This window comes from Microtus ochrogaster, chromosome 7, assembly GCF_000317375.1.
Source record: "Microtus ochrogaster isolate Prairie Vole_2 chromosome 7, MicOch1.0, whole genome shotgun sequence".
NCBI lineage: Eukaryota > Metazoa > Chordata > Mammalia > Rodentia > Cricetidae > Microtus > Microtus ochrogaster.
In genome coordinates, this window is record NC_022014.1 from 18,685,481 (window position 1) to 18,705,493 (window position 20,013).

The window sequence follows — 20,013 nt, forward strand, 5'->3', positions numbered from 1 at the left end:
TGTGTGTGTGTGTGTGTGTGTGTGTGTGTGTGTGTGTGTGTGTGTGTGTGTGTGTGTGCGCGCGCGCATGCACCCTATGCATACACATATGGAAGACAGAAGACATTACATGCCCTCCTCTATTGCTCTCCACCTTACTTTTAATAACTCGTGTATGAGTCTTTTGCCTACATGTGTGTATGTGTACTGTGTGCGTGCCTGGTACCTGTGATGCCAGAAGAGGGTGTCATATCCCTGGAACTAGAGTTACATTTGTGAGCCAGGCGGATGCTTGAAACTGAACCCAGGTCCTCTGAAAGAGTAGCAAGTGCTCTTAACCCTGAGCCATCTCTCCAGTCCTTTCATCCTGTATTTTAAAGAAGGGGGTCTCTGAACCTGAAGCTTGCAGCTCACTGGTTAGGATGAGCTGGCCAGCCAGTGAGCTCCTGGGAGCTTCCTCTGTCTAGCCCCAGTGCTAGGGTTATGGGCATGTGTACCATGCTTGGTTTTTTTTGTGGGGGTGGTAGGGCAAACTCAGAGCCACAGGCTGTTATAGCAAGGGCTCCTAATCACCAAGCCATCTCTCCAACCCCTCAATCTATTTTTCTCCATCATAATGCAGCTAATTTCCTATCTGGAACATCCTTCAGGATCTCTCCTCTTGTGAGCCTGCAGTGGCCTTCCAGTGTATGTAAGATGATGTATGTTTCTGCCTTTGCCTAAGCCAGCATCATCTAACTTTTAATTCTTTTTTTAAATGGTTTTTCAAGACAGGGTTTCTCTGTGTGCTGGAACTCACTCTGTGGACCAAGCTGGCCTTGAACTCACAGAGATCCACCTGCCTCTGCCTCCCGAGTGCTGGGATTAAAGGTGTGCGCCACCACCGCCTGGCATTCATCATCTAACTCTTGAGATTTAGATTGGCTTCATTTCTTGTCACAACTATACACAGTCCCAAGCTCCAATTTTCCCTGCCAACATCTTTTGCCTACCACGTCCTTTATTCCTATGGCACCTCGGCCAGACATACCACTCCCCACTTTTGGGACAGAGTCTCACCATATGTAATTGGCCTGGAATTGGTCATGTAGACCAGGCTGGCCTTGAACCCACAGAATTCCTCCTGCCTTGGCCTACCAAGTGCTAGGTGAAAGGTGCGCACCTTCGAGTTTAAGATACACTCTCCTGTGCTTGATCTGCTGCTGAGCCCTACTTGTCTTTATGTCCAGGCCTCTCAGTCAGTAGAATGGACCTGTCCTGGAACAAACTGAGCAAAGGAGCCACTACAGTTTGTAACTCTACTAAAAGTGCAAGGTTTGTATGTGTGGAGGTGGGGACAGCCTGAGACAACATTTTACTATGTAGTCCAGGTTCAAAATTCAGTTCTCCTGGGGCTGGAGAGCTAGCTTAGCAGTTAAGAGCAATGGCTGTTCTTCATAGGACCTAGGTCTGACTCCAAGCACCCACATGGTGGCTCACAACTGCCTCTAACTTGTTCCAGGGGAGCTGATGCTCTCTTCTGGCCTCCCTGGGCAGTGCATACAGAAGGTACAGAGACAACGATGAAGGCAAAACACCCATGCACATGAAAATGAATAAATAAAATATTTAAAAAATCCAACCCTCTTTCCCTAGCTTCTCAAAGTGCTAGGATTATAGACATGTGTCACACCACTGAGCAAGACTACAAGTTTGTTTTTTTTTTTTTTTAAAAAAAAGATTCTTTGTTTATTATGTATACCAGTGTTCTGCCTGCATGCCTGAAGGCCAGAAGAGGGCACCAGATCTCATTTTAGATGGTTGTGGTTGCTAGGAATTGAAGTGAGGACTTCTGGAAGAACAGCCAGTGCTCCTAATCTCTGAGTCATCTTTCCAGCCATCTCCGTATCTCTACCTGTAAATTTAACTGTGCATGCACACACAATAGACACATATCCTAAAAGGTCAAGTTCACAACCCAAAATGTCATGCAGCTATTTCTCTTGATCCCACTGGTCACTGGGTACTTTTCTGTTTGCATACTTTATGTTTATAAAAAGTTTAAGAAGTGGAGTTGGAGAGATGAGATGGTTCAATGGTCATTGGTACTTGTGTTGGATGATGGTGGTACATGCCTTTAATCCCAGCACTTGGGAGGCAGAGGCAGGCGGATCTCTGTGAGTTTGAGGTTAGCCTGGTTTACAGAGCGAGTTCCAGGACAGCCAGGGCTACAGAGCTACAGAGAAACCCTGTCTGAGGGGCAGGGGGACCACCAAAACAAGACATAAAGGGTCTGGATGATGTGGTTCAGTTGGAACAGTGCTTGCCTAGCATGCACAGAGTCTAGCTCCACATAAAAATCAGTGTGGTGCCAGGCAGTGGTGGCGCACACCTTTAATCCCAGCATTTGAGAGGGAGAAGATGGCAGATCTTTGTAAATTTGAGTCCAGACTGGTCTATATAGCGAGATCCAGGACAGGCTCCAAAGGTACACAGAGTGAGTTCAAGGCCAACATGGGCTACACAGACGCGGTCTCAAAAAGCAAAACAACAAAAGATCGGGAAGGATCAAGCAGGGTAAAGAGAAAGACTTTCTTGGGGTGCCCCTGTTTTGGACATAGGACTGACATGCCCCACCTTTTCTGGTTTATCACAGGCTCCTGGAAGGCAAGGGCAGGGGTTTCTCTGTGGCCCCGCGCACCCACCCCATCTCCCCCTTCCATCTCCCCACACAGCGGTACTCACTACAGATCAAGGCCACAGCCATCCGCAGCAGCTTGAACTGGCACTTCATGCCTGACCAGTTCTAAAGGAGAGGGAGAGACTCTGTCAGTTTAGGATCAGGCCCCTCCCCTGCAGGTACATAAGAAGCCACTCCGTGAAGTACTGAGTAAGGGCTGGGGCCTAGCATGGCTTAGGGATTTCCAACAATGGTGAATTTATCCTCCTCATGAAAGGTCTTGAGCCACACAGGGCAGAGTGTGTAGAGCCAACAAGGGAGAATCTCTCTCCCACCTCAGACAGTGAACTCTTTGACAGCATGATTCTTGGCTGTACCCACAGGTGACAAGAAATGTGGAGCAGGACACCCAGCAAAGTCAAAGTGGAGCCATCGGGGTAAGAAATCGTGCCCAGGAAGAATGAAGAAGGACCCTCAAACTCAGGGGTCAAGTGCACTGTTGTCTATCAGCTGAGCCCTTCAGCTGGCTCTCTCTCGCCAGCATGCAGTCACTGCTCTTGTTCAAGACAGGTTTCCTTCTCTTATAGGAACAAAATGTAATGACCTGTTGTGTGGGTCACGAGTTCCCCGTCACCGAGATTCCTAATGGGGCTTCAGCACCTGAGGAGTGAGCAGCAGGAGCGGGGTGGGCCAGATGGCCTTCAAAGGAGTCTCTCTCCTGAGAGCCTCTCAAGCAGATAAACGGAACACAATTATTCATCTGACAAAGGATTTTCACTTTACAAAAGACTCCTCCGCGGGGCTCCTTTGAGGGGCTCCCCTGCAGGGCATTCAGAACACAGTTCTGAGTACACAGATGCACGCACGTGCACACAGACGCGCCTGGGATCTTCCTGGAGCACACTTGCCCTGGCTAAGGTGGCAACTGGGCACAGCCGAGACTTCTGTTTCCTCCCATCTACTCCATCTGTCCCAGTGGTCCAGGCCCTGCTCCACGCTCTCATGGTCCTGAGGTTGTAGAAAACCTTAAACCTTAAACTTCACAGGGGCCCCAAATAGTGGTGACAGTAGAAGAAACAGGGCTTGGGAAAACTTCAGGAAAAGCACTCTTTTTTACTTTTTTTTTTTTTTTGATTTTTCGAGACAGGGTTTCTCTGTAGCTTTGGAGCCTGTCTTGGAACTAGCTCTTTTTTAAAGATTTTATTTATTATTTATTATGTATACAACATTCTGCCTCCATGTATGCCCGCAAGCCAGAGGAGGGAGCCAAATCTCATTACAGATGGTTGTGAGCCACCATGTGGTTGCTGGGAATTGAACTCAGGACCTTTGGAAGAGCAGCCAGTGCTCTTATCCACTGAGCCATCTCTCCAGCCCTGGAACTAGCTCTTGTAGACCAGGCTGGTCTCGAACTCACTCTCCGCCTGCCTCTGCCTCCCGAGTGCTGGGATTAAAGGTGTGCACTACCACCACCTGGCATAACACTCTTTTACAAAGAGGATTTGCTTGAAGTATTCTAATGTTCTAATGTCTTAACATTGTGAACAAGCTGGGGGCTGGAGAGATGGCTCAGTGGTTAAGAGCATTGCCTGCTCTTCCAAAGGTCCTGAGTTCAATTCCCAGCAACCACATGGTGGTTCACACCATCTGTAATGAGATCTGGTGCCCTCTTCTGGCCTGTGGGCATATATGTGTATACATAATAAATTAATTAATTAAAAAAAACACATTGTGAACAAGCTTTAACTTGTAGGAGTTTCATTTTTCTTTCTTTTTTTTTTTTGAGACACGGTTTCTCTGTAGTTTTGGAGCCTGTCCTGGAACTAGCTCTTGTAGATCAGGCTGGCCTTCAACTCACAGAGATCTGCCTGCCTCTGCCTCCCGGGGTTAAAGGTTTGCACCATCAGCACACGGCTATGTACTATTTAAACAATACCCCTTTGGTAGATTATTTTGCTACTTGCTTTGTAAGTCACAAGTGCTTTGTATTCAACGACCTTACATCCTTTTCAGTTAGGAGAAGAGGAGGAGGATGAGCTAGTACTTGGAAGACTGGAGGGTGACAGGTTCCAGGGCAGCATGGGAAACATGCTGAGACCCTTCTTCTTTAGTGCAGTGGGCAGCACACGGCCCCTCTAAAACCAGAATGTCTAACGTCTGCTTGCTGAATGTGTTCTATTTAGAAGCAGATGGCAGGGTAACATTGGAACTTCTAGTGTCTCTCAGCACCTTACCAAAGAGACAAGGGACAAAACGGGGGTCAGTGATTCCATGGAGCCAGCGATCCAATCCCTGAAGTGAGCCTCCTGCAACAGGAAGGTGGTGGGCCACATGGCCTTACCAAGAAAAAAAAAAAAAAGTTTGGTAGACAGGAAGGTGCTGGCTGCTGCCCAGAAGTATGAGTGCACCTGGTGCCACTAGACTGCACAGTGATGGTTACGATGGGGTGGGAAGGAGGGAGAATGGCAGGAGAGCTTCCTTGGCAAGTATAAGACCCTGGGTTCTATTTCCGGGAGAAAAAAAAAAGAGGGAAGCAGGGAAGGAAAAAGAAAAAGGAAGAAAGGAAAACTTACAAAGAAGTAAATGTTGAACACAGAGTTGATAATGCAGGCCTTTAATCTCAGCACTCAGGGAGGCAGATGCAGGCGGATCTCTGTGAGTTTGAGGCCAGCCTGGTCTACAGAGTGAGTTCAGGGACAGCCAGGGCTATACAGAGAAATCCTGTCTCCAAACAAACAAATAAACAAAATAAATCTAGAGTCGAGGTGGCAGTCAGAAGCTCTGCCTTTAACGCTATTGAGGCCAGATTCACAAGTTTGTTTCCTTTTTTTTTGACAAAGGGTCCAGGTTTCCCAGGCTGGCCTCAAACTCACTCTGTAGCCACAAGATGGCCTCAACTCTATAACCTTCCTGGGATTACAGGTGTGGCTTCCTGAGTATGCAAACCTGCCTGGTCCCAGGTGCAAGTTAGTGCTGAAGATTGCCAGGTTGATCCAATCCAACCCCATGCATGCACTTTAGGGAAGAAGGCGAGGCTCCCGGATAGCCACTTCAAGATGACAGGAGGTTAACAAGGAGATGGTCCTCCCAGTCCACAGCTCTGCCAACCACCCTCTAAGAGACTGCAAGAAACATTTTGTCTGCCTTTGTTGTCCACCCAGCTGCTCCCAGAGCTGAGGGAATCCCAGTGAATAGTAATCTCCCAGCAGTGAAGGGGTTAAACTAGAAGGTCTTCCAAGGCCACTTCACAACCCATTATTCCCTCAATAACACTGAGAGCACCAGGAGAGCAAAGCCTCACACAGCAGGCCCTGCCGCAGCGAGAAATGTGGAGAGCGCAGTCCCCAGGGAGCCAGGCCTTCCAAGGCCCTTTAATTTCATTCTCTCCCACAGCCTTGCAGGGAGATGCTGGCAGGGTGAGACAGTGACTCAGCCACTGGGAACAAGTAGGTAACCAGTTGCCTTGATATCATGTTCACCCAACCAATTAAGAGCACTTCCCTAGCATGTGTGCAGCCCTGGGTTCAATGCTCAGTAACACACACACCATGAAATGAAGGCATGACATATAAATCACCCCTGGTCTAACTGTCCTACAGAGGCTGTTCATTTAATTACATAAACCTTATGGCAGAGGGCTTTTTTGTTTTGTTTGTGTTTTTAGCAGTAATTTTTCTTGAGCTTTAGCAACGAAATTCAATTTGCAAAGATTTGGCTCTCAAATATTTTATGAAAGCATCTAACACACAGCAAAGTGTAAGTAAATATCTTGCATATTTAAAAATGGAACTCTGGCTTATGGGCCCCAGCAGCAGGCAATTAATAAATTATTCAATCAGGTAGGTCTTTCTATTTCCAGTGTTTAAAATAAGAAGTCTTGATTGAAAGTCTTTTTGGGAGCCAAATCTTTGGTTGAGATATTTTCTGACTTTAATTATTTGGTGTAAAACATTAATATATATAATGCCCCAGCCTTCCGAATGCTAGGATTACAGGTGCGTACTACCACAACCACAAGACACACTTTTATATAAAGCAAAATCTCTAATTAACAGCTAGTCCTAAGAACATAAGTGCTCCACATTTTCCTGAGTTATCCCAGAAGCTTTAAGAATACATTTTCTTGGGTTAAAGAGATGGCTCAGTGGTTAAGAGCACTGGTTGCTCTTCCAGAAGACCTGTGTTCAAGTCCTAGCACCCACAGGGCAGCTCACAACTGTCTGTTACTCCAGTTCGAGGGGATCTGACACTCTCATACAGACATGCATACAGGTAAAATACCAACATACAAAAAATTTTTTTTGATTTCTCTATGAAACATAATTCATACATTAAAAAAAAATCACACAGAAGGCAGCCAAGATGCCTCAGTAGGTAAAGGTATCAGCCGCCAAGCCTGAGTTCTGTGCTGGGGAATGACTAGGTGGATAGAATGGACTCCCAAAGTTGTCCTTTGATGTCTACACTTGTACTGCAGCACACACACACACACACACACAAACACACACACACTCCACCCCACACACAAAATAAAACATAAATGTAATGGTTACACACACAAATGTGCATGCATATGTACACACAGGCGCTCACTGCTGGGTGGCGGCTTACCATGTGGGAAGCATGTTCCAATTGTCCACATCTTCATAACAACCACCTTATGAAAGCAACTGGAGCCCCAAAGATTCACAGACTCAGTCATCAGAAGGTTCTCAAATCTAAATCTCCTGACTGTCAAATCCACAGTTTTTCTGCCTTTTACTTTAATGAGATACTGTCTAAGGAATAAAGAGTCCACGCTCATTTTGGAAGTGAAGCAGTAGCATATCTACTAGGTTGAAGTATATGAGCTTGCTAACGGTTAATCACTCCCCAACCACAGAAGTGGTACTTTTTTTTTTAAAACAAGGATTCTCTATGTAGCCCTGCCTGTCATGGAACTCTCTATAGACCAGGCTGGCCTTGAACTCACAGAGTTCTAGCTGCCTCTGCCTCCCCAGGGCTGGGATTAAAGGAGCACACTATTTCAAAGGAGTTGACCTGATATGTCTCAGCAGGGAACTCATCTGGGCAAAGGCAGTCCCTTGCTGAGGAGAAACTGACCTTCTTCAGGGTCAAGAAGCACAACTCTCTAGAGTGGATGATTACTGCAAACTCCCAGGTCTGTCAGCTCCCAGGAGGCAGGCAGGGAGCTGCTTTCTCTGGGAAGGCCTACGGTCTGAAATGGGACTGCTCATCTCCATGGCCATGGGCTGCTCGCCAGGCAGAAGTGTAAGCTGAACCAAACCGTTTGACAGGCCCTCTGGTGCCTGTGGCCAGTCCTTCAGGGTCGAGTGGCCTCTTCTCCCCATGGGAACCTCTGGGGTACCAAGATTGCATCTCAGGAGCTGGGGAGTGGGCAGATCTTCTTAAAGTCCTGCCTTTTTTTTCTCCTTCCCCTTTCTCTTCTTCCACTGTGCCTGCTCAGCCCCCACCATCCTGTCCCTATCCCTAGCTTGCAGGAATGGGAGGGAGGAGGTCAGTACTTTCTACTCCAACTGAGAGGAATTGGGGCAGGGGGAGGGTGGAGGAGGCAGGATTCAGAGGAATAGCTGTGTCTGAGGAAAGAGAATGACCCATTTAAGAGGGCCATGTGAGGCGGCCCTGTGCACAGAGACCCTTAGCGGTTGTGTGCATAAACAGGAACACAGCCCGAACCCTCACACTCAGATACAATTTCCCACACCCACCTCCAACCTCTCTACTAACACATACTGGAAGTTGCCAGAAATTAGCTCAGTAGCAAATGTAGTATCTCACTCAGTATCTCCCCCCACACACATACACACACTCTTACAACTCACAAAGGCGGGGTGTGTGTGTGTGTGTGTGTGTGTGTGGTGGTGAATAGAAGAGGAGGATGGTGTTCGGAGTGAGGCAGGAATTCCAGTCAGGTGTGCTAGGCTGCAATACTCAAGAGGCTGAGGCAGGTGATCGCCACAAGTTTGAGGTCAGCCTGTACTACACAGGGAGTTTCAGGTCAATTTGGGATAGCCCTACCCCCACACCCACTCACCCCCAAAAAAAGGAAAGGAGGGAGGGAGGGAAAGAGGGAGGGAGGGAGAGAGAGAGAGAGAGAGAGAGAGAGAGAGAGAGAGAGAGAGAGAGAGAGAAGGCAGAAAAGACAAACTCTACACTTGGAGGGCTGAGGTAGGACATCCTAGGCTGGGTCAACAACCTGCTCAACCAAAAAACAAAACCCAGATGAAACCATGGGAGAATGTAGAGACTCCAAAAAACCACCAAGCATCACAATTGCCACGTGGGGGAAAAGTGACAGCAAGCAGAGCAGGGTCAGGAGGGGTTCATGGAGAAGCTGTAATCTTTCTGGACTCTCCCCGCCTCCCAAATCTATAGACATCTGAGTATGTCAGGCACAGCGGTATAGATGTGTAACTGGCTCCTAGGCCAGTTGGGGCATGCGTGAAGTAGGACAGCTACCGCAGTAGAGATAACTCTATCTCCCTCTAAACTAGACAAGCTTCCTGCCGTGGGGGCTTTAACACGCTGATTTGAAGACCCTGTTTAGTCTGAGTCTACCTAGGTTCTTCGGTAAGGAACGAGGAGTTAAGGTAATATTTGTTTTAAGTGTTAATTTTCAGTTTTGCTCATTTATTGCATATCACCCCATTTCAGAGGTGTAGAACCCAAGGTAGGAAGCAGCATTTAACCTGGCCCGGGGTACCTTTCAGGAGTGGGCAGCAAGGATTTGGACTGGACTAGGTTGCCTGTCTCCTTGGGTCATGCTCAGACCCTTACCATTGCATTGAAAGAGAATGGAGAGGAAGACAAGGGGACCCTGACAATGTGAGGGCTAGGGCAAGGGACGACACCTGGATGGCTGGCAGAAGGTGACCACTCTCACAAGGTCTCTCTTTCTACTTGAGAGTCTGATGACATGACCATGGAGGCTTTCTTACCTAGCAGTGCCTGTGTTAGTGTGCGGTGCGTGTGGAGGGTTAAACCTGGCGTCCACTGGTTTGGCTAGGATGGCTCGCAAGGGGAAACTCTAGGTGTCCGCCTTCCCAGCACTGGGGTTACAGGAGTGCATTGTGGCCATGCCCAGCTTCTTGTATGACTGCTAGGATCCAAACTAGGGTCCTCACACTTGTGTGCAAAGCATTTTACGGATTGGGTTATCTCCTCTTGCTGTGCACAATCTATGACAAAGAATTCTAAAGACCATGTATACTAGTTGACACAAGCTAAAGTCATCTGAGAGGAGGGAACTTCAACTGAGAAAAACGCTTCCAGGGGGCTGGAGAGATGGCTCAGTGGTTAAGAGCACTGGCTGCTCTTCCAGAGGACCTGGGTTCAATTCCCAGCAACCACATGGTGGCTCACAACCATCTGTAATGAGAGCTGGCGCCCTCCTCTGGCATATGAGCATACATGGAGGCAGAATGTTGTATACATAATAAATAAATCTTTAAAAAAAAAAAAAGAAAAGAAAGAAAAGAAAACGCTTCCATAAGATTGGGTGTAGGGGGGCTGGAGAGATGGCTCAGAGGTTAAGAGCACTGACTGCTCTTCCAGAGGTCCTGAGTTCAAATCCCAGCAACCACATGGTGGCTCGCAGCCATCTATAATGAAATTTGGTGCCCTCTTCTGGCAGCATACATAGAAGGAATGTTGTATACATAATAAATAAATAAATAAATAAATAAATAAATAAATAAATAAATAAATAAATAAATCTTAAAAAAAAAAAAAGATTGGGTGTAGGTTAGCCAGGGGTGGCGGTGCACACCTTTAATCCCAGCACTCAGAAAGCAGTGGTGGGGGATCTCTGATTTCGAGGCTAACCCGGTCTATAGAGCTAGTTCCAGGACAGCCAGGGCTACACGAACAAACTTGTCTTAAACTACCCCCCCAAATGGGTGTAGGCAAGACTGTGGGGGCATTTTATTAACTAGTGATTGATGGGGAGGGCCCAGCCCATTGTGGGTGGTGCCATCCCTGGGCTGGCACTCCTAGGTTCTATAAGAAAGCAGGCTGAGCCGGGCGATGGTGGCGCACGCCTTTAATCCCAGCACTCGGGAGGCAGAGGCAGGCGGATCTCTGTGAGTTCGAGACCAGCCTGGTCTACAGAGCTAGTTCCAGGACAGGCTCCAAAGCCACAGAGAAACCCTGTCTCGAAAAACCAAAAAAAAAAAAAAAAAAAAAGAAAGCAGGCTGAGCAAGTCATAGTGAGCAAGCCAGTAAGGATCACTCCTCCAAGGCTCCTGCATCAGCTCCTGCCTCCAGGTTTCTGCCCTACTTGAGTTCCTGTGCTAACTTCCTTCACAGATAAACAGTAACATGGAAATGGAAGCCAAACAAACCCTTTCCTCCCCAAGTTGCTTTTGGTCATGGTGTTTCATCTCAGCAATGGTGACCATTGCTGAGACACCAGAGGTCAGATCTGAACCATTTTTGAGGGAACAGGCAGAGTAGGGAGACAGGCACACCTGTGGGCTAAGCCCGGCTGGAGAAAACAGGAGCCCATCTGGGAAGGACACGGATGGAAGGGGTCTGCAGAGAAAGATGCAGCTATGAACCATGCTCCATCCAGGCGGGCGGGGGGGGGGGGCACCCGACAGTTCCCGGGCTGAGAGAGCGATGGGGACTAACATCCAAGCACAGCGATGTTAAAGAACAGACAGGGCAGATCCACAGGGAACAGGGGCTGCTCACCATGACAATGTTGGCTAAGTGGGCAGAGACGAGCGCATACACCCCTCCGGAAGAGCCCACAACGGGTGCAGTCATGTCAGCCACAGACACAGCCAAGGAGCCTGGCACAGAGAGAGTGAAAACCATCAAGAATGTCGGACTCACTGTGCAGCCCAGCCCTGGCCCTTGCCTCCTGCCACCAGAGCTGAACTACTCCACAGCAGGCTCCGTCTCCTCCCCTTTTGACGCCATGCTGCCTCGTGTATGGTGAATGAACCCCTCCCTCCGTTCAGCTTTCTCATTTTACTGATAGGAAACCAAGATTCAAAGGAGAAGTCTGACTGGCCCCAAGTGGGTCTGATTCTAAAGCCGCCCACAGCGGACGGAAGGTGTCCACTTGGGGTAGGAGGTGTACACACATATCTCCATCCTGAAGGCCAACCTTTGAGGCAGGTGCTAACAGACTCCCCACAAACACAAGGAGAGCTCTCATCCCAGCACTGGAACCAGGATTTATTTCAAACCTGTTCTGCCTGACATAAAAATTCTTCTCCTTCTCTCCCAGTGCCAGGAATTAAACCTAGGGCGTTACATAAGTTGGGCAAGCACTCTGTCACAGAGCAATTCCCCAGCCTGAAAGTCATGCTGATCAAAACCCATGCTCTTGGCCTCAGTGGCAACCACTTCCCACATTAGTTCAGAGGTGGCCTCTGCCTCCTTCCGCTTCTCTTTACTCAGCTGAATCTATAAACTTGCTTAGCATCGCCTCCCACACCTCCTGCCCAGCCACGCTAAAGCACAAAAGGTTCACAGGATCTTCCAAGTGGGGCCTCTCTGGAGGGAGAATGTCCTTGAAAAGGCCAGAGAATGATGACATCACACTCTGGGGAGAGGATGTTTCTGTAGCTGTTGGTATGTGGGCTGACAAACTTGGGTCCTGGGAGGGAAGCCGGGCAGTGAGGAGATGGGAGATTTATTGTTCTGGTCGCATTTAAGTGTGATCAATGCTTTGGCTTCCAGGGAAGGACACAGGAGACTAAAAATAACTAGGAGGTAGACCCTGGGGCACAGAGGGTGAGTAGCAGCTGGCCTGGGTGAGCAAGCAGAAACCTCGGTTGGAAAACACCTGCAGGCTCAGGAGTCAATTAGCCGCTGGAGAGAGGACAAGGCTGAGAGCCCAAACCTGCAAGTTCTACAAAGGTGGGGGCCCACATCTTAGGAGGAAGTTCCTGCACCAGGACCCAAGACCATCTGGATGGAGACATGGAGAGAGATCCCCATGGGAGCACCATTGACCACCTGCCTCTTGGCACCCCCTTTCCAGGTCCCTGTGACCAATTCTGGCTAGGTAATGTCTCAGAAAAAAATTAAACAAGACAAACAAACGTCAAGCTGCCATGACCCAAGGACTCACAAGTTTTTCTCCCACCCATGTGACTGAAAATCTCCCTTTCCTTTGTCGGGTCTTTTTCCAGCTTTCATTTGGTATCTAACTACTGTCAGATAACTTTCTCCTTTTATTGGCCTACCAATAAAACCCTATTTATGGGTTCAGCCATAAATATCCCAGCAGGGGGTCTTGGGATAGGGTGAGGAATCCCAGGGTAGCAAACAAACAGGCAGCAAGAGCAGCATGACAAAAGATTCCCACGCTCTCCTGGCCGCTTGTGAGGGCTGCAGCGCAGGTTAGCAGCAAGGCCAGCTGCCCAAGCCAGCTCCTGGTTAATTACTGTTTGTGTAGAGCAAGCCCAGCCTTATCCAGCTGGTCCCTTCCTCTCTCCGCCAGACCCATTTAACTTGGCCTCTTCTCTATGCCCCGGAGCCCTACACCAGTGCCAGTGATGCATCAGGACAGCCTCCGGGGACAGAAGGGACCTACGGGGGAAGCCTATATAGCACTGACTTTCCCTCCCCCTCCCCGTGGTTAGAGTTTTGACCCTGGGGCCAGGGGCCAGCCAGGAATACTGGGAGAAGCATGGAATGCGGAATGACTGAGCAGTTGTGCGATCTTAGGCACTGCTCCAAAATTCTTTTGGCTTCAGTATTCACATGTATGAGATGAGGAAGTCTACAACTTCCAACATTCTGAGGAGTAAAACCCCTTTTTCTTGGGCTCCCTAATTCAGTGAACCCTCTGACTGTGAAGGGTGTGGTCTGGGGAGCTCCAAAGTTCTTCACAGACCAGGAATTCAATGGATTCGATTTTTGGATTGCGATATATTTATCTTTTAAAGACAAGCCTTAATTTCTCTATTTTTATTTACATGTAGATCTGTGTGAGGGTGTCAGATCCCTGGGAACCTGAGTTATAGACAGTTGTGAGTCGCCATGTGGGTGCTGGGAACTGAACCCAGGGCCGTTGGAAGAGCAGAGCAGTCAGTGCTCTTAGCCTCTGAGCCATCTCCTCTGCCCCCTAAAGACAGGCCTTCTGTAGCTCAGGTTAACCTTGATTTTGCTGAGATCCTCCCACTCTGCCTCCCGCATGCTGAGATGACAAGCACGTACCACTCTGGTCTCTTTTTATAATCTTATTAACCTTCCGAGACTTTCCTAAGGTCCATGCATCAGCTGGGGTCTGGAGGGACTGGCTAGGACCAAACAATACAGGATCTAAGCATACAGAATAGCAAAGGACATCAAGGGAGACCGTGGACCAGGCAGGATCCCTCGGTAACCTGTTACGAAGCTCATGGCTAACAGGTATATAAACTCATGGCCAAGTTCCGTGAAGGTGGTAGGGATAGAAGCAAGGAGGACAAAGGCAAGCTGGACCGCAACACCTCACCGCTGCACAGCACAGACCAAGGGGCTGGTTCCCAAAACATATTCTGGGTCCATGCCATCGTGCAGGTGAATTGGTGGCCTCGCCATTAAGGCACAGCAGCTGTGGTTTTAGTCTGAAGAGTTTGAAGGCGGGTGTTCTCCAACAGCTCCTTGGCCATTAGGAAAAACTCAAATTAACACTGGCAGCACATTTACCTCTAAGCGATGTTACTTTATTTATTCATGTATTCTTTCAACTACTCTACAAATATTTATTACCTAACAGGTGCTGAGCTCTAGGGTTGCATATTGACTTCTATAAACTCAGCAATAGGATGCTGCTGATATACTTAGGTGCTGTGTTTGTTTCTTTGTATTTGACGTAGCTCAGGGTGGTCTCAAAAAATCACCATATAGTCAGGGATGACCTTGACCTCCTCGTCCTCCTGTCTCTACCTCCTAAATGTTGAGATTACAGGTATGTGACCACATGCCCTGGCTTTCAAAGATTCTTAATGCTATGATCTTCAGTGCCGGTCATCGGAGCTGGTACGGTACGCAGGGCTCTACCCTAATTTGATTAATTAGAAGAGTTTATTTCACCTGTCTGAATGGCCTGTACAATGGGAGTGACAGTGAATACCTTATGGACCTTATAAAATTGTGACGTGTATTGGAGATGACACACAAGACCTGTACCACAAGCCTGAACTCTATCTCTGTGCTGTGGCAGTTAGCCATCACTTGATAAAACAGGACGGCCATGGGTTTGGAATAGTTTCACCAGGTAGAGATTAAAGCAGGGTCAGATACTGATCAAGGCCTCCCTTGATTTCTGACAGATTTTCTGCACAAAAGCAAAGGCCTGCCTTTTGATTCTTAGGTGTTTACAGGGCAATCTTTGGGATCACAGGACCTCTGTGGGACCCCATCTCTACCACTTAAAAGCTGGGTCTTCTTGGGCAAGCCACTTGTTCCTCTAACCCTGGCTTCTGCTTTTTGTTTTGTTGTTGCTCTTTACTGTGTAGCCTAAGCTGGTCTTGAACTTCTGATCCACTTGTATTAGTCTCTGAAGCACTGGCACTACAGGGATGTGCCATCACACCTCAGCCTCGGGCTCTGTATCCACTCCAGGCAGAGAAGTACAGCTACTGGCCACGTGGCTTGGAGGTGAGGACACCTTAGCTGCTGGTCGTGGATAAGGACTGGTTCTCTGTCAAGGTCTAACTCTAAGGGCTTCTCTCTGGGGATAGATACAGAGGGGAAGCAGTACAGGGAGATCAATCCACTCAGTCGGGGAGACCAATGACATGATTTGTAGTGACCTGATAGCCCTCTGGCCTGAATCAATGGCTCAGACAGAGCATTGTGTGCCCTTGGCTCCACACTGCAGGCTCCCAGCCTCTTATCCTGGTGCTGTGCCTTGCTTCTGTCTGCACTGACATCACTGGGGAGGGATGCTTGCGCTGTCCCCCTCCCTCCCCCCCATGTCATCTGTTCTGGGTGAGTGCTGAGTCATTTTGAATCTCACTTCTGTCTTCCAAGTTATCGCCCCCCCCTTCCCCCGAGTCTAATTGACTACTAACTGCAAGTGTTACAAGTGCCTTCTCCGTTCCTCGTCATTTAACATCTGGGACTCTGGGAATCTAGGTGGGGAAGGTACATCTCTAAATCCCCAGGTGGCATGACTGAGAGGCGTGGGTGGTTGAGAGAGTCTGCAACCTGGAGGTGCTCACTAGACCTCTCCTTAGGGACACAGTCGGTGCTGGATTCAGGGACAGACTTGTGAGGTCTAAGGTACAAGGATCTGGGCACACACAGACGTGCCAGAGACAGCACTGGGAGGGAGGGTCTCCCAGGCACAGGGCCGACACATGAGTAGGTTTAGCCCCCTGGAGGTAGAGTGGGATCCTTCCTCCTCTGAAGTCACTTCGTTACTGCCGGCCTGTTGTTTATGAGGTCAAGGCTGCCCAGCTCTCCTGATGACAACTTTAATGCCATTCAGAAAGGATTAAGGCCTTAAACTAACTCTCTCTCTCTAACTCTCTCTCTCTCTCTCTCTCTCTCTCTCTCTCTCTCTCTCTCTCTCTTCCCTTGAGCCCAGCTGTCAGGCCGAAGAGCCAAAGAGGCAAAGCTCCACCAGGCAGTAGTAAAGTTGGAGGCATCGCGCAGGAGATCTGGCGTTCAGAGGCTGGGCTGCAGCTACCTTCCCTGGAGAACCCGCCCTTCTGCTCATCTCATTCGTCCCACCTCCCCACATCCATACCACGGGTGTCCCTTTGCACGGTAGAAGGAAGCTGTTGTCTCATGTGTGGCTCCCGTCAACAGCAGGCAGCCCTCAATAGCTCTGTCTACAAACTTGATGGGACCATAAGGATCAAGGAATTTCCCCAGGCTCGCACAGCTAGAGCACGGTGTGGTAATTCGATGGCAGGAATTCTCTCAGTAGTCCTATCCCAAATCATGAGCTCTGCCCCAAAATACACCTCCCTGTCTGGGCGGCTGTGGGAAATCTGCCTGGAGGACAATCCAGAACCAGGAGCCTTGAAGAGGCTCAGGAAGCCAGGGCTTGCACCAGCCACGGGATCTCCTCTGACCTGCCCACAGGAGGCTCACCATAGGGCCCACCAGCCTACCTGCCACAACGCCAGCCGCATAGACGAGCCCGATTCGGGTGGCTCCATGCACCATCTCCAGCGGCACCCCCACCAGCAGCTGCAGCACCACATTGAGTCCTAGGTGCTCTACCCTGTGACAGACACATTCGTTAACTCACCTGGCAAATGCTGTGGGCCAAGATACTGGGGAGCTGGGAGAGTGCAAGACACCTTCTCCGCCTCTGAGCAGTTCAAGGGCTGGGGAAGAGATGATTGACATGGGAAGAATTCCGTCCAGCTGAGACAGAACACACATCAGGGACCTGGTGGTGACAGGTACAGTCTATCTCTGCAGCAGTGACAGGGACTAGCCATGCCCAGGACCTAGCAGCTCTAGGGGTTAATATGGGTGATGCCAAGGCTCAGAGAGTGACAGTGAGTGGCTTAAAGGTCACAGCCCAGGTGTCTGACCAGCTTGAGATGTGACATTCGCCATTCTGGGCTCGCTCTGGTCTTTCACTGTATCCACAAACACTATGGAGCTGGAGATCAAAGATGATTTCAAAACACCCCGAGGCCGGGTGGTGGTGGCGCATGCCTTTAATCCCAGCACTCGGGAGGCAGAGGCAGGCGGATCTCTGTTCAAGACCAGCCTGGTCTACAAGAGCTAGTTCCAGGACAGGCTCCAAAACCACAGAGAAACCCTGTCTCGAAAAACCAAAAAAAAAAATAATAATAATAATAATAAAAAATAAATCAAAACACCCCGAAGCATTAGAGGCCTCTTGCAGCTTAGCACCATTGTCTCTTAAAGTCTTACAGAGGGAAGCTTTTCTTCCTGGTGTGAGAAGGGACCCAGCCACTCTTCTCACTCCAAACTTTCAGGGCTAGGAGAGGGAACCCAGACTTCTTCCCCTGGAACAGACCACGATGGGAAATAAGAGGTTCTAATAAATTAGAGCTTTACTCGGCTTGTGGGAGCAACCACACACACAAATTATGAACAACTCTTGTGGCTAGTTGGCTGGTCACATGACCCTTTTTGCTCTGGCCTCTAGGAAGCCAGAACATTTCAACCTACCCCTGGGACGCACACAGACCCATACTGTGAAATGTGTGTGCCAATCCATTGCCGGCTTTAGCAACCTCCTTTGTTTCTCCTTCTTACACAAAGCTACTGACAGTTTGTTTGGTATTGGGTGGCTTTCAAGAGGCTATCTCAAATCTGCATCTAAGTCAATAAAAATAAACCAAAAACTTAATTCCAGAGTTTAGGGCTCAGTTTTGGGGCACTTGCTAGTATTCCAAAGACCCTAAGTCTAATCCCCAACACTGTAAATAAAAAAAATCAGTTTGAAACTATGCATGTGTAAATGTATATATAAGATGTGTTTTTATATATAATATATAATAATTCCACCCCAGGTAAGCAGGCCACTCACTCTTCTGCAGGTTCTGTGGGAAGACATACTCACCCTGCATGCATAAAGATGTATGTCACATAGCGCCAAGCCTGTGCACGGAGCTGCGGGTGGTAAACCAGAGAGTTCTTCAGGTACCGAGGGTGCGTCACCTGCAGCACAAACTGATCCAGTAGAACCCCATTGTACAGGAAAAGGGCAACCTAGACGAAGCACAGAGCAAAGGCCAGTTACGAAGCACAAGACTGCTCAGGACGGTGTTCCTGACGGGCACTGGGGATAAGACAGGAGACTGTCACCCCACCTGAATGAAAGGTGCCCATAGCCAGGACCCATTTATCAGAAAGCATCCCTCCCTCTGTTTCTGAGATACTCTCGTGTAATGGGGTCATGTGATCTCTTTGTCTCTGCTTCCCTTGTGGGCATGACTTTAAACCGTAATTCTAGTAAGCCTTCATTCTCCCACTTCATACAGGTTGATTTTTTTTTTATTTATTATGTGTACAACATTCTGCTTCCCACACACCAGAAGAGGGCGCCAGATCTCATTACAGATGGTTGTGAGACATCATGTGGTTGCTGGGAATTGAACTCAGGACCTCTGGAAGAGCAGTCAGTGCTCTTAACCTCTGAGTTGATTTCTTAAAAACAAAACAAAACAACAACAACAACAAAAAAACACTGTGGTAGAATAGACATAAAATTTAGTGCCTCTAAATTTTTGTTGTTTTATTTTTTTTTCAGACAAGGTTTCTCTGTAGCTATGGCTGTCCTGAAACTCGTTCTGTAGATCAGGCTGGCCTCAGACTCAGAGATCTGCCTGCCTCTGCTTCCAGTGTGCTGGGATTAAGGGTGTGTACCATCAGTGCCTGGCTAAGTTTTTTATACTTTATTTAGTGTAAGTGTGCGTGTGCAAGCATGCATCGTGGTACCCTACGGAATCAGAGAATGACTTGCAGGATTTCAGGCTTTCCTTCTACCACATGAATTTCAGGGACTGAACTCAGATATTGCCAGGCCTGGCAGCAAGTGCCTTCACCGGCTGTGCCAATCTCGCCAGCCTACGTTTAGCATCTTAGCCAGTTTCCAGCATACAGCTGAACGGCACCAAGTACACTCCTTCCATCGTACAGAACTGGAACTCTGCACCCACAAACAAGAACTCTCTGCTGCCCCTCCTGCAGCTCCTCCAGACACTGCCTATCTGGATGCTTCATGCAGCTGGCCTTGCAGAGCAGGCGGTCGGATTGCACAGTGCTCCTCCAGCGATGGGCTGAGGTTAAAGTGTACGTTCTCAAGGACGGCCTGCATCACATCACATTTCAGCTTCCTTTCCTTTTCTTTCTTTTCTAGTTTTTGTTTTTTGTTTTTCAAGACAGGGTTTCTCTGTTCTAGCTGTCCTGGAACTTGCTCTGTAGACCAGACTGGCTTCAAACTCACAGAGATCACCTGCCTCTGCCTCCCGAGTGCTGGGATTAAAGACATGTGCCACCACCACCTGGCTTTCCTTTTCTTTTTATGATACAAGGTTGGCCTAGAATCACTATATAGTCCATACTGTCTGCTAATTCACAATCCTCCTGCCTCAGCATCCCAGAGCTAGAATCACAGAAACACCCTACACTGCTGAGCAGAACTAGGCATTTCCATTTTATGTATCAACCTCTCTTTGACCACACAGTCTTCTGTCAGTGGGAACTTGGAATGCTGCTATCTTTTTGCTATTGCAAATATCTCTAAGAACAAAATGGCCGGGCGGTGGTGGCGCACGCCTTTAATCCCAGCACTCGGGAGGCAGAGGCAGGCGGGTCTCTGTGAGTTCGAGACCAGCCTGGTCTACAGAGCTAGTTCCAGGACAGGCTCCAAAGCCACAGAGAAACCCTGTCTCGAAAAACCAAAA

General features: G+C 48.6%; 1 protein-coding gene across 4 annotated transcripts in view; it reads right to left on the minus strand.

Annotated features, from left to right (window-relative positions):
* Rhbdl3 (rhomboid like 3) overlaps positions 1-20,013 on the minus strand; it is a 54,109-nt gene that overhangs the window by 6,444 nt on the left and 27,652 nt on the right. For all 4 annotated transcript variants that reach the window (XM_005349409.2, XM_005349410.2, XM_026780456.1 and 1 more), the window contains 4 exons: positions 18,168-18,316; positions 16,732-16,844; positions 11,354-11,454; positions 2,704-2,764 (listed from right to left, as the gene is read on the minus strand). In XM_005349409.2, coding sequence (XP_005349466.1) covers positions 2,704-2,764; positions 11,354-11,454; positions 16,732-16,844; positions 18,168-18,316 — 424 coding nt within the window. The remainder of the gene's footprint in view (positions 1-2,703; positions 2,765-11,353; positions 11,455-16,731; positions 16,845-18,167; positions 18,317-20,013) is intronic.